We start from the raw sequence: 14,674 nt of genomic DNA on the forward strand, positions 1-14,674 counted from the left end.
AGCTCTGAATTAACACTACTCACCGGATACAATGTCACACCCAGGGGTTCATGGTCCACCTCAGCCTCCTAAGAGGACTCACTACTGATGAAATCAAATGCTTAGAGAAGCATGAGATGTGGGGCTTTATCTAGTATTTTGTCTCAGCTCCAGTGGCTGGTGACTTGCCACAGCTCAGTACAGCACTGCTTTACTCCACTGCAACTTTCTTTAAAGCAAACTCTTGGTAAAATCCTCTCATTTCCCTCTGACTGCAAACTGGTGTGAAGACTGGAATGATTTGCCTCTTGGAAGAATGTTGACTCTCGAGTGGGAGTCGGAGGGACTACAAACAGTGGGTATTGTTGTGATTATATTTGCATCTCTGAAGCTGCTTCATTTGCTGGGACTGATTGATTTTTCAGAAGGTAAAGTGGTCACTCTCAGTTTGTGCTGTTTGTAGGTGTGATGTCTGATCTGCTAAAATAGCATCAGGTACAAAAGCTGCAAAATGAAAAGGCTTAAAAAGTGAAAACAAAATTTAGACTAAAAATCCTGGTTTGCTTCTCCTGTTTTTACTTTGCTATTGTAAAACAGAAGTAGATGATAGCATAAGATATGTATTTTACAATGAATTTCCAAATGTCTATCAGTGAGTGTTTATTAGAAAGACTGAAAACAGTGAACATGACTCCTGTCTGTCAGTTGCTTTTGAAAGCTGTTCACTGCCAGAAAACTTGATAGATTAAGTGGATCTTAGTTAAGTTCACGTTTATAACATGCTTTATTCTTCTGATTTATGATGCAATTACAGTTGAGTTCTATATCATTATTTGTGTGTTAAAAAGCTGTTTCAGAGATAAATGCAGAACACTGTTACTACAGGATAAGCTTTAGTATCAAGTCTGCTCAACACCTTTCAAAAAAAAGGTCATAGATGCCAACATTAAACATGGGTATTTTAAAGATATATAATGAATATATGTTTTAAAATTCCTGTTTGCTTGCTCAGATTGCTTGCTGTCTGCTCTCTACTATATGGGTCATATCATTTCATCTACTCTCAAAGAGGTCTTCACGTTAATTTTAATAGGATTTTTATTTCTATACAAAGGGAGGTTTTTTCATATTTTTTAGAAATAGGCTTTCAGATATTATTGAGATCCTTTACCATCAACTTCTCAATTTTTAAACAAAATATCCAATGCTGTAGTAAACAAAATAGATCTGCTTAATGAAGCTCTTGCTCCAAAAATAATGCTTTTGTCAGTATATTTGTACATGTGAACTCAAACCAATCCTTTTTGCTGTGTAACTATTTTCAGTCAGAATTACACAGCCAAGAAGAGCACTCTGGTTTTCTGAAACATTAACTTTTCATCATGGACTAGGATCTTTGATGGATGTACATTCACAACATAGTGTCATAAAATTTTTCAGATGATAAAATGTGAAATCCTTAATACACCACCTTTATAGTTACTAAATTATTGAAATAAATCATCCTTAAAACTGCATGCAGTGAGAATGTATATTATTTGCTATGTTACTGTATAATGTATTGGTTATGAAATTGTAAAGTTACTTTTTGAATTCTAAAAAAATGAGTAGTTTTAATCTCATAGCAGTGCTCAGTTTGGGGTTTTTCTCTATGCTTAGAATGTGTAGCATTTTTAACATCCAAAAAATCCTCTGACTAGATATGCATCAGCTGTAACTTTATAACACATGTTAACAGATAGGAAAAAAAGATTAAAGTGCAATATTGGTGTTTTAGCAGATGTACAGTTACATCTCTTTCTTGATTTCTCACAGTATGATACTGCCATTAAGTCTGTGGGAAAGGGTTTTATGTAGTTTCATCTATATTAAATAATTTTTTAAAAAATTCCCTCTGGTGGAAATTATACTGATTTTAGTCTAAATAATAAGTTCAAGGTGATATGTCAATTAAGTGTAACTTTTTGTTTCAGTGCACCCATTAGTACCATGGTGTTTTCTCACCTAATGTAATAATTTAACTCCAAAGTACCTAGCAACAAAAAAAGTCTCTAAATGTAAAAATATTAAACATTATGAAGGATGATGGATATATTTATAACATCCACAGCATGAGTAGCTCCAGTGACAGGGGATTTCTAGTTCTCCTAAGGCTGAGCTGTCATAATTAACTCTTCCATGTTTGCGTACTGCCATTACTATTAAACAAGAATTCTGCCCCAAATGATTAAGGAATATTTTATAAAGTATTCAGAACTAATGATTTGTTGTTCTCCTACTGAATGCAGGGCAGGTTTTCTGTTGGTGTACAAGGAGGGCCATATTTGAATGGCCAGCATTGATCCTGAAACCAAAATGATTACTGAGACTTCCTCATCTACCCCACGAATGCAGGACTTGAGCCATATGCTGAAACAAATCTGTTTCCATTGTTAGGCTTTCTGATGCCTTAACATGCTTGTCTTAAAATCTCTAAAATATTTACTGCTTTTGAAAATATCACTGAAAGATAGGGCAGGATGCTCGTCCTGATGTTTGCAAATATGGGACAGGGAAGAGAGCTAAATGACAACTCGTTAGCTGTAAACTTGTTACAATTCCACTGATTTCTGTGAGGTTGTGATGATGTGTCACAGCAGTTTCTACCAGCAGAATGACGTGTCTAAGCCCAAAGCAAGAATCAGCAGCTTAAATGAGAGCAGAACTAGAGAGATCCACAAATGCATCTTTGGACTGCATGGAAACACTGGAGTGTTTCCATCCTTCCAGTTCGCTTTCCCTCTCTCTCTCCACAGAAGTGTAGAGGTAGTTTCAGCTCCTCTACACTTTAATCTGTTTGTACCATGAAAATGAAACTGTTTATTGTTTATTTTTATAGTAATTTATAATGATATATAAAATACCCTACATCTTGTATTCCAGACATTGTCCATATTGTTTTTAAAAAGAACAAAGATATGCCCATATGTCAAGAAAAATTCCTTCTTTAACAGAGATACTGTAAATTTTCTACCCACTACAGCTTCTTTGCCATGCACAGTCATCTCTCCTGCAAAAAAAACTGACTTTTAATTGAACAAGCAAAAAGATAGGTCACTCTCTGTGCTATGGTGCATGATAGCACTCCTTTACTTTATATAGCAGAGGAGTTAGGGTGAGGAAGGGCTTGACTTGCCCTCATCCTCCCTGGGAAACTAGGACAATCCAGGCAATCCGTTTAGTTTTATTACAGTATTCAACATTTGGCAGGACAAGGAACCTGATTTGATCCTGTGTCCCAGACTAGAGACTCTATTCTTATATTTCATCTATCCTTCACTTTCCAATAAGTAGGAAAGAGAGAGCAGAATGGAGAGAAAGCTGGTTCCACTACAGTCAGCAAGCAATTTCAGTTATATGGCCAGGATTTAATCAATACCACTTTTACTAGAAGAGAATGAAACTCTCCTTCCCCTCTCCTTCCATTACTTTGAAAGTGGTTTGATACTGATCAATATCTTCCCCATCAGCTTCCTTATCTGAAATTTTTACTGCTGAGCAGCTTCCCTCCGAAGTTTTTGTTTTGTTGCTCAGCTGGAAGAGGAGGAGAGGGGGATGATTAGAACTGAGGTAAAGGATCAGAAAAGTAGCATCACCAGGCTTAGAGGGAATTCATCCACCAGAAACATGGAGGGTAAAGCTGGCAGAATGAACTATTCACTTTGCATTTGTGTGTCCAGAATATCTGTCAAATGCTACATGTGAATATGATCAACCAGTGTTGAAATCTATTTCAGACTCTACTACTCTTCCCCTTTTCCTCTCTCTAACTTCTAACAGTTTCTAGAGCTTGTTATTATCTTATTCAGAGATAAATTTAATTACTGTTTTATGCTGATAGAACCCACTGATCTCTACATGTCTTTCAACACAATAGGCCGCTAAGGCTAGAGAGCAGTATTTGATCCTCAGTTTCTCTTACTGTGATACTAAACAAAGAGCAGTTCACTTACAGTTATCAGTAAACATATTTGATTGCAAAACCAGCTTTGAGACTACATAGAGTAATTTGGCTAGAATTAGAAATTGGAAATGATGTTATTTTCCTTAAATAAAGGTTGTTTTGTGTCTTAGGGTATATCTGTTCTGTACAGGTACAGAAAGAAAGTTGGGATTTTTTTTTTCTTTGTAATCTAATCTGGATGGACAGATGCCACCTCCAGCCCAGAAGTCATGTTAGTGCATTTGAGTTGATCTGTTCTGTCACACTAACATGATAAAATGTGGCATCTTTTGTAGCTCAGATACTTGGAAGCACAGAGATGATAAGGTTAGGTCTGTCTGCAACCATCTGTGTTAACATGTTGTTAGTATCCTTATGGCTTATAAAAAACATTAAGATTCAAACTGTTTTCTGTAGTGCAGCATGGTTGTCACCCTTAGAAAGTTAATGGTAAGGGGAAAGACACTGCTGAGAAATTTTCTCTTGCTTCATATTTTTATAAGAAACACAAAGCAAGGGCGTTTTCTCATTGTTGACACGCAGTTTATAAGAATTATCCTAACTTGAATGTCCTATCCATGCATGGTTGGCTGTTCTAAAAGTCCAGCTTCCAACAGTCTCTCCTGTGGTCTGCCCTGTATCACCTTTCTCAGTCAAATAGGATGTAATGTAGCATAACTCCACAGTAAACAGTAAGGTAAGGAAAATATTGTACAACAGTATGTGTCCTATTGGCTTTCCTCAGTAGCTGCTTATAACACCTGCTTAGCATCTGCTATCAGTAAGCTGTTCAGTTTTCCTGTGGTAAAATGTCCATTTCCTCCTTGTCTTTTTCAATTCTCCAGACACACTCATAGGGTTGAGGGAACTGCTTTAGTCTGAGTAAGTATCTGTCACTTGCCTAAAAATATTCTGTTCATAGATGCTGATATCCCAGTGACAATTCATGGCATCAAGGTACATAGTAGTATTAGATTTCCTGTGATAATTAGTGAATTGAAGCTTGTAACCATCTGTTTCACCTAGCTCAGGGTGGTTGAAGATGTTCTACTGACATCTTACTTTCCCTCAAAATCTAATCTCTTCCAGGATTGGGAATTTTATTATTTTCTTGATATTTAATTTTATCATAATTATATTGAAAATAAAAATTTGGGTTTGTTTTCCTTTTATTTTAGTGACTTTCCTACTTCAACCTAATGATAAGTTGTGCAAAAGACATACAAGTGTAAAGAAATACTCTTGATAAAGGAAAGCAAAAATATGTGGCTTTTCACTAAACTAGTAATTATATGTGAAAATTTACTCATAAGTTTTAAGGAAAACATTATTTTTTATGGAGATATTTTCACCAACTGCTCCCATGGACTTCTGCAGGGCATTTTAACATCCAGATCATGAGTCACAGAGGAACAGGTCATTTTAGATCCATACAAATCTACATCCAACGTTTAGGTAATGGCCATCTGAAAAGTGGGGAGGAATATTTAAGACATGTTAAAAATACTGATAAAAACTAGGAAGACTTCTGCAGAGACAACATATGTGCTGTCTCTTCCCATGAGAGTTCACAGAAGGATCAGACAATATAAATTTTCTGGACTGCTTAGATAAGACAATGTTAGGTATGCACTCACTGTACTACAACTTTACTCTGGTTCAGGATCACACAGTATGTTTGCATTTTAAATTGGAGAGTGCTTCTTTGGGCCACACTGCCCTGTGAAAACCCTTCTCCTCAAACATTGGATCCTCCACTTGGACTTTTATCTTCCTGGTCTTGATTGGTTTTGTTTCAAGAAATATTATTAGTGCTATTCATAGTTGCTTTTGAGTATCATTTGAAGTTTCTTCAAGAGATGCTGAGTATTAATCCTAAGTAGATCATCCAAAGATAGCTGGGATTTTACCACCTTTGCTTCTATATTAGAACAGATGCTCATTTCTCAGGCTCCTTCTGCATTTGATAAGCAACTGGAGTGAAGTATATTTGAATTAATACTCAGAAGAAAAACACAGTACTAGATTTTATCAGTATGTACTACATGTATCAACCATGACCAACCATAATGGCCCTTGCTGGCCAAAGTTATATCTCTTTAGAAAGGTAAGAAGATGTTTTGGGTTTTTTTAACCAGAATGTAGAGATAAAGGTAAGTAACATGTATTTGATACCTGTAGCAAAGTCTGCATCCATCGAGTGTGCTTCCCAGAGAATACACACTGGGAACTTCCTACAGAATGCTCTGTTTAGGCATTTTCCTTCTGTACTCTGCCACTGCTTCAGATTGTAGCTGCTTTTGAAATGTAGCACCAAATAAAAGAATTCATTTTAAGATGACAGATATTTGGTATGACAAAGTATGCTTCTGAAAAATAATCACATTCAGTCAGCTGAGTGTAGGTGAGGAGAGAAAAGCATTGCCTCATGGCTGATGTACTTTAGGATGGAGGATCTAAAAGGCTTTACTGCTAGAATATATTTGCAAAGGCATAAATAATCATTGCCTAAAATGATATTATAGGACAAGGTTAAATATGTGCAACAGTGGAATGAATGAATTTTTTAAAATCCGTAGTAGCATACAGATGTAGAAGTAATGTAGTCACCTTTGGTCTCTTGACATCTTAAAGTATTTGTTCCACATTTGATGTAGTTAATGAGATAGTTTCAGCCTAGCTATATCTGAAAAACACAGTCTTAATTTATAGCCTATGTACTAACAGTTTGATCTACCTTTTTGAACTTTAAATTCTTTAGATTCCTTTTTTTCTCAATAAAAGATGTAACCCTAGATTCTACATGTCTGAATGAAATTTGAGCTAAGGAAAACTGGGTAGGTCAGCATTTGTCTTGCAAAGTTATATTCATGAAGCAATCATCTGAATTCCTCCCTCTGAAATGACAACAAAAGGATATTCCCTTGATGTGAAATATCACTACTAGTGAAAAATACCACTTTAAACAAGCGGTAGAGTAGTGGTGGTGTTTACACAGAAATACTGCTTGTTTTTTTTCTTACAAGAATAAATATGATTATTATCCTTAGACTATTGACTAATCTGCATCCATCCTCTCTCTATACTTCTCCTGTATTTTGAGTTATTTATAAGGTGCTTCATTATTTCTTTGTCAGATGGGTACTATCTGTATATGTATATGTGAAATGAAATACATATGGAAAATCATTTCAGGTTTCAATTGATGGTGCACTAAGTGAAATTAAATGGGCTTGCAATAGATCACAAACTGAAAATTAAGAAAAAAGTCTTTGCTATTTTGTATTTCCTTTGAAATATATAAAATACACACACTATTTCTCAGCCTGTTACATTTACAGCTTTTTGAGACAGCACATTTGTAATACAAGTGCACTTTTAATTTTAGTATGAGTTGCTATTTTGTTATTAAAGTGTGGAGATTTTCTGTGGTATTCTGTTTTTCCAGAACATAAGAAATACAATTAAATTTAATTTAAACTTGTAAAATAAATTCAAAATAATAACTTGAAGGATTTTTTTTTAGTTTAGTTTAACAATGCAGATAGACTCTTCCTTGTTATATTTCAAGAATGATGCACTGCAAATAAATGTGGTTTTTGTTATATTTCTTTAATAAGTAATACAATTTACATTGCTGAAACAAAATTGATTTCAGTTTTTTCTCCCTTCTGGCAATTTTTCATCCTCCTTACCAAAATCACTAAATGGAGTCCAATCAACTAACTCACAATAATTGTTCTGGGATTTAGTTGTTCCCTTTATCCTCAGCTATATCAGAATACTGTAACTTTTCTACCTGCTTTTCTCAGATGAACAAGTTTAATGCATTGAACTATATACAGAGATTATACTATATAACAGGTTATACATGATTGTCACATTATTCTCTCAGCAGAATATTGTACTCAATGCATTCTAATTATAGCAATCAACAAAAAACATAAGCTGTTTTTATAAAAGTAGAGGACCTCAATATAATACAGAATCATAGAATGGTAGGGATTGGAAGGGACCTTTAGAGATCGTCTGATCTGCTTTAACTTATGTGTTTTCTTATGTTTAAATGGAACTTTTTGTATATCAGCTTCTTCCCATTATCCCTTGTCTTGTCACTAGATACAAGAGAGAAAAAAACGATGCCCCAACCTCCTGGCATTCACCACTTAGATATTTGTAAATATTAATGAGATCCCCCTACAGTCTTCTCTAGATTAAACAGTTCAGTTCCCACACACTTTCCTCATAAGGAAGATGCCTCAGTTCCCTGATCATCTTGGTGGCCCTGCACTGGACTCCCTCCAGAAGTTCTCTGTCCCTCTGAGCTGGGGAGCTCAGAACCGGACATAGTGCTCCAGACAAGGCCTCACCAGGGCAGAGTAGAGGGGAGGATGCTTCACTGTGTACCCATGTATTACCATGAATTTGTGCTTCTAGCTTTTCTCCAAATGGAGATTAAATTTATGAAAATAGTTTATTAAAAGCTTTTATTCATATCTTTTTTTATCTGTGCCAGGATAAATGTGTCTCGTGGATGAACACTTGAACAGAAGTGTCATGAAAGCTAGAGTTAAGTCCTTAGTTCCAAATTCTTGCTCTTAAGAATTTTGCAGAATTGTGCAATTCTGTATTATTTTTATAACTAGAATCAGTAGTTGTATCATTTCTACTAGTTGTTATTTGAAAAATAAGAGTTTCTGCTCAATGACTTTACAGTTCAAGGGCTGTTTCTATTGGTACTACTTCAGAAGTAGAGAGAGAGAAAGCTGATGACTGCTGGAGAAGCAATCTCATTTCTAGTTTTCTGCTGCTGAGAAGGAATAAGCAACAGCAGGTCAATATTCATGACTGTTCACCTTTTCTTCACCACATAACATCCTGGTCAGGGATACCTTATGAGAGGGAGAAGGTTCAATGCAATGCTTACAAGAATAGAAAGCAGGACAGAGTGGGTCCTCTGCTCTTTCCCAGTATTAAGAAGGAGGTGGCAAAGGATCTAACATTTGCATGCAAGTATATTCAAAGGCAAACAGAGATTTTGTGTGTGCTATATAGATAGGTCACAGCTAGACACAGAGTCATTGCTATGGAGCACATTTTGAATGCAGTTTTTAAGAAGGGGTTAGAACTGTCATGGGTTGTTTCTTTAAGAGAATTAAACAACTAAGGAAATGCAAGGAAAGGATCACAGCAGGATTTGTTAAGGACTTGATATGATGCTAGCAGACTTTTAAGAGTAGATAAGACTGAAAAAATTATTAAAAGAGACTTAACAGGCTTGGGACAAGCAAGATCATAGCTCTTGTTCATTTCTGCTCTTCTACTAAATGCATGTATATGCGTCTGTGAACATGTATATATGACCATTCAGAAAATAAACAGAAAGGACACAGGATAGAGAGAAGAAACATCAAAAAAACTTAAACTGTTTAGAATTTTCTATTGTTGCTATTTTCCCAGAGTATTCTCATTTACTATGTGGAATCATAAGTGAACACTGAAAAACAACTGTTTTTAAATGAAGGACCCTACAGTTGGCAATGCAGGATTGTAAATAAAGATGCTCTGGTTTTTTGAAGTGTTGAACTATAAGAATTGAGGCAGAATTCAGAAGTAACTTTTCTGAAAATCAGGCCACCTCAATTCAAATTCCTACGTGTTAATCTTTGTGACCTAGTTTAGACACATTTGAAAATGGGGTTTAACCACTGATGGTTCTTCATATGCTATATGTCCTCAGCAGAAAATATTTTTCTTTTTTGATGTTTGTTAGGGCTTTTAAGTTACGTGATCAATCTCTTCAGTGAGATGAATCCAGACAGGTCTAAAGCATGCCCTAGTATTTAATTTATCGAAGTTTCTTGATGTGGAGGGTAGTGGACTGAAATGGCCAGGAAGCTGCCTGGAAACTACAGTAAACTGCTTCACACTGAGAAAACAGATTTTATAGACCTGTTTTTATAATAATCTCTCTCATTATTATTTCAACAAAGACTAAATTTATCCTGCAAGCTATAGGAAACATTATTTAACACCAAGTAATTCATAGTGTATTACTACTGTACTACATAGTTTCACATTTCTGAGAATAAACTTAGTAATAATTATATTACTTTAATTCCATTATATCTGAATTCATAAATTAGAGTATTGCTTCTACCTTGGAATGTATTTGAGAATGGAAAAAAGAGTCTAATTCTAAAAATAAATGGACACTCTCAGCTCCCCTTACCCTGCCATGTTGTCTCTGCTCGGATATATTTAAAGTAATATAATATACTATATTTGCAATTGTGATCTTCTTGCAAAATGTTTCTCTGAGTGGAAATCTTGGTTCCTAAAAAAATGATATAGAGGAGGACTTTTGCTGTAAGTCTTCCTATCTCATTATGAAAAGGAGGAAGCAAGAATAAGTTAAAAAGTTAGAATGGAAGTTTGCCTTTAGTGGTTATGGAGACAAACTGAACGTGCAAATACTTCACAGAACTGAAACTCAGAAAGTCATGGGGTGATAGGAAAGTGAATTGACAGAATATGGTAAAGTTTCACCTGATTTAATGTTTTATGATTATCTTATTTCATATCTGCTTTAATGTATGATAAATATTTTTCATTTAAATAATGTGTTTCTTTCCTCAAACTTCCAAGAATAATATAACAAAAAGAAGGAGGAAATGAGTTAATGTCAAGTCTCTGTATTCTTATACCAAATGTATTTCTTTAGTATGAATTTATCCTCTAACAATCCAAAGTATCCAAACCATCCTCACTTCTCAACTACAGAAGATTTAAAAGCAAGCAGAAGTACCAAGTTGTCTTTAAGCTGAGTTCTAGAAAAACTCAATAGTGGGCAGTTCCTAACAGAACATTTATGTGAGAACTCACTTCTGAGTGAGTATTCTCACTTGTATCTCTCCGCCTAAATATAATAGTAGGCTGGAAAGCTCTTTGAAAAACAATTATACAAAGTTTATATGGAAGTTAAGACTCAGAGAACTGTTTAAAACCCCAGAGTAAGTCATAAGTTAGATACCTATAGTGGGTGTACCTCGTGTTCTTCTATAAAGCCCTGAATTTTTCACTCTGTTTTTTTCATGCAGCTATATATATGTATGACTCCTTTCCCATATTTTTTTCCCAATTAATAAAATTCATGTTTCTGAATCATTGCTTTAAGATGACAACCGAGCAACCTGAATAATTTGTATGTACCGTAGTTTCCTGACTGTTCTTGTTTCAATTGGGAGAATTCTTTTTTTTTGTACAGTGCTGTGTTTTGGATTTAGTGTGAGAATGTTAGTCACACAGAAATGTTTTAGTTGCTGCTTAGTAGGCTTATCCTAAGGTAAGGATTTTTCAGTTTCTCACACTCTGACAGCAGGGAGATGCATGAGAAACTGGGAGAGAGCATGGCCAGGACAGCTGACCCGAACTAGCCAAAGGGCTATTCCATACCATAGAATGTCACTCCCAGTATGCAACAGCGGGGAGCTTGTAGGGAGGGCTGGACTGCTGCTTTGGTATTGGTCAATGGGTGGTGAGCAATTGCATTATGCATCACTTATCTTAGGTTTTATTTCTCTCTCTTTTTGTTTTATACATTTTCATTACAATTATTATTCTATATGTTATTGTTTAATTTCATTTTAGTTTTTACACTGTTTTTATCTCAACCCTCGAGTTTTACTTTTTGTTTTTAATGATTACTTCCCACTGGGAGGGGAAGGAGTTGAATGAATTCCTGTATGGTGCTTACTTGCTGGCAGGGGTTAAATTGTGACAATGACAATTAAAATTAGTTCCTAACTGAAATGCTTTGGGGAAATCATTAATCTTCCTTGAATTACCGTATCTTTAAATGTATGAAGGTCTATCAGGTACATGAAATGGGTCACATAACATGATATGTTTAACATCTTAATGGGGGCATATTCTGTGAGTAATGAAGAATGCAAACATACTGCATATTTACTTTCCATACTACTGTGATTATGTTCATCCAATAGAAGTTGGGATTTTCTAAGAAACTGTCTATTTCTGCAAATAGTTTTTTATTTTAGTCACAAATTTATCCTACCCCTCAAAATACTAGTATGAAATGACAGTTTCATCTAGCAATCAGCTGCTTCATCTTATTTTGTGGAAGATCAACTGACATTAAATGTTCAATAACTATATTCCATTTAATGTCTGTCAGTTCTTCATATGTTTGACACCAATCAGGTGTCTGTCATTCAACAGCAGGATGGAAGATAGAAAGTATCTCTGAACTTACTATTTTAAATTAGAATTGAAAGCTTAGATAATTTTCTTCAATCACTAAAGCTGTCATTCTGCAGTTCTCAGAAATGTCATGATTATCAATTAGAAATGAGAAGAGGATAGGAGCAAATTCTGGGTGACTCAGTGATAACTTATTCCTTGTCTTCTATATAAAGTGACAAATTAAACATCAAGTTGTTATACTAAAGTGAGTATGAAAATTAATTTTAAAAGCATGTATTGGTGGCAGATAGTGTTCTAATTTAATCAATAAATAAAAAGCAGCATTTTTTTATGCTACATGTTTTCATTTATTTCCTTAGCCTGCTAGAAAGTAGTAAAACACTAAAAAATAAGTACCAAAAAAGAACTTACAGGTTAGTGACCTTTAAGTTAATTGTTCAACTGTTCCTGGAAGGGAAATATTCATAGAATTATAGAATGGTAGGATTGGAAGGGACCTTTAGAGATCATCTGGTCCAACCTTCCTGCAGAAGCAGGTTCACCCAGACCAGGTCACACAGGAACACATCCAGACGGGTCTTGAAGACCTCCAAGGAAGGAGACTCCACAACCTCTCTGGGCAGCCTGTGCCACTGCTTCCTCACCTGAACAGTAAAATAGTTTTTTCTTATGTTTAAATGGAACTTTGTGTCTTTCAACTTCATCCCATTACCCCTTGTCCTGTTGCCCCATACCATAGAAAAAAGAGATGTCCCAACCTCCTGGCATCCACCACTTAGATATTTATAAATATTAATAAGATCTGCCCCCAGTCTCCTTTTCTCCAGTTCCCGCAGCTTTTCCTCATAAGGAAGATGTTTCAGTTCCCTGATTATCTTGGTGGCCCTGTGCTGGACTCTGTCCAGAAGTTCTCTGTCCCTCTGAGCTGGCAACCCCAGAACTGGACACAGTACTCCAGATGAGGTCTCACCAGGACAGAGTAGAGGGAGTGGATGCTTCACTGTGTACCCATGTATTACCATGAAAGACTGGGCTGGAATTAACAGGAGTGTTTCTCTTTTAAAATTATTATGACTGCATGGTAAGGTACTGGATAGTCAAGGTGCAGTATGCAATGGAAGAGGAAAGAAGGGCTCAGTAGGTGCCTGTATGTCAAAGACACCACATGACAGCCTCATAGTTTATTAGCCATACTTCAATACTACTACTTAAAATGCGGAAGTTGAGTCAAAATGATCTGACAAGTGCTCACAGAACTCTTTAATGGTGATTTATTTCATTGTTTACTTTGTAATAAAGAAAAGCTTTCTGGAACAAGAATGATCTAAGTATTGCAAATCTTGTCCGTAAATTCCTGACATGACACCAGGGACTCTAGTTGAAGAGAATCACATAAAAAGGAGAAAAGAAACTTTGACTAATTATTAATCTCCAGAACTAAACTGATTTAATTAAATGAAGAAGAAAGGTCATTATCAAACCTAACTGAAAAGGTACATCTTCTGTCAGTATTTATTGGATTAGACATTTCCATTTTCTCTAAGCATTGGGAACTGCAAGTTCTACTGCCTTTTCTTCCTATAGCTATTCACTTGCTAGCCCAACAAAGCATTCTTGTACTAATTTATAGCTTTATCAAAGTATTCTTGTACTAATTTATAGCTTTATCTTATCACACTTTGACCTTTAGTCTAAGACTGGCTCCATATGACAAATAACCAACCAGTCCACCGTCCAGTGAGCTGGGGATATGACAGTGCTCATGATGTATGGCAGGATATGTTGCTCTGGAGACAGATAACCTCTTTACTGCCTTTTTCCTATATGTATTTAAAATATGTGCAACACCATGAAACACTTCAGCACCAAAGCAAATTTCAGACAGTAGAGCCTATTAGGAACAATATTTTCAGTGTAACTGAAATGAACTTTGGGTTAAGAAACCTGTCTCTTATTATTCCTTCTGCAATATTGTTTTAAATTCGGTTAATACACACTGAGGCATTTTACTTGTCACATTCAAATGAGGGCAGTAAACTGTAAGATGGTTATTTTTCTGAATAGCTATTTCATGTAAAAGCTATTTTTAACATGAGAATGCAGTTTTGATAGCTCACAGTATACGTTCCTAATGTATAGCTACTTGGGGCCTGTCTTGCATTTTCTGGCAATTCCTGTTTCCCCATGAAGAGCCCTTGATGATAATTTTTATTGTTAAAGTCAGCAGGAGTTTAGCATACATAAGAAATGAAGAATGAGTTCTCTTTTTATCTGCCAAACAATAATATTCAGATAATATGAATAAATTACTGTTTTTCAAAGAGTATAAAGGTCAATTTCTATCTGTCTGTTTTATACAGAGTGAAATTGTCTGCTTGCTACTGTTGGTTTAATAAGACCTTTTAATAATGAAGAGCTTTTTTGTGAGAAGGAAAAAAAGTGAAATGTCAAAGGATTTTCAGTCTGCTTTTCAGATGATGCACAAAT

At 35.4% G+C, this 14,674-nt stretch overlaps 1 protein-coding gene across 1 annotated transcript in view; it reads left to right on the forward strand.

Annotated features, from left to right (window-relative positions):
• The first annotated feature begins 295 nt into the window (after nucleotides 1-295).
• KCNIP4 (potassium voltage-gated channel interacting protein 4) overlaps nucleotides 296-14,674 on the forward strand; it is a 103,932-nt gene continuing 89,553 nt past the window's right edge. Inside the window, exon 1 of the mRNA XM_061992469.1 lies at nucleotides 296-407. Within this exon, the coding sequence (XP_061848453.1) occupies nucleotides 296-407 (112 nt within the window). The remainder of the gene's footprint in view (nucleotides 408-14,674) is intronic.

The sequence above is a fragment of the Colius striatus genome, chromosome 3 (assembly GCF_028858725.1).
Source record: "Colius striatus isolate bColStr4 chromosome 3, bColStr4.1.hap1, whole genome shotgun sequence".
NCBI classification, from domain to species: Eukaryota; Metazoa; Chordata; class Aves; order Coliiformes; family Coliidae; genus Colius; species Colius striatus.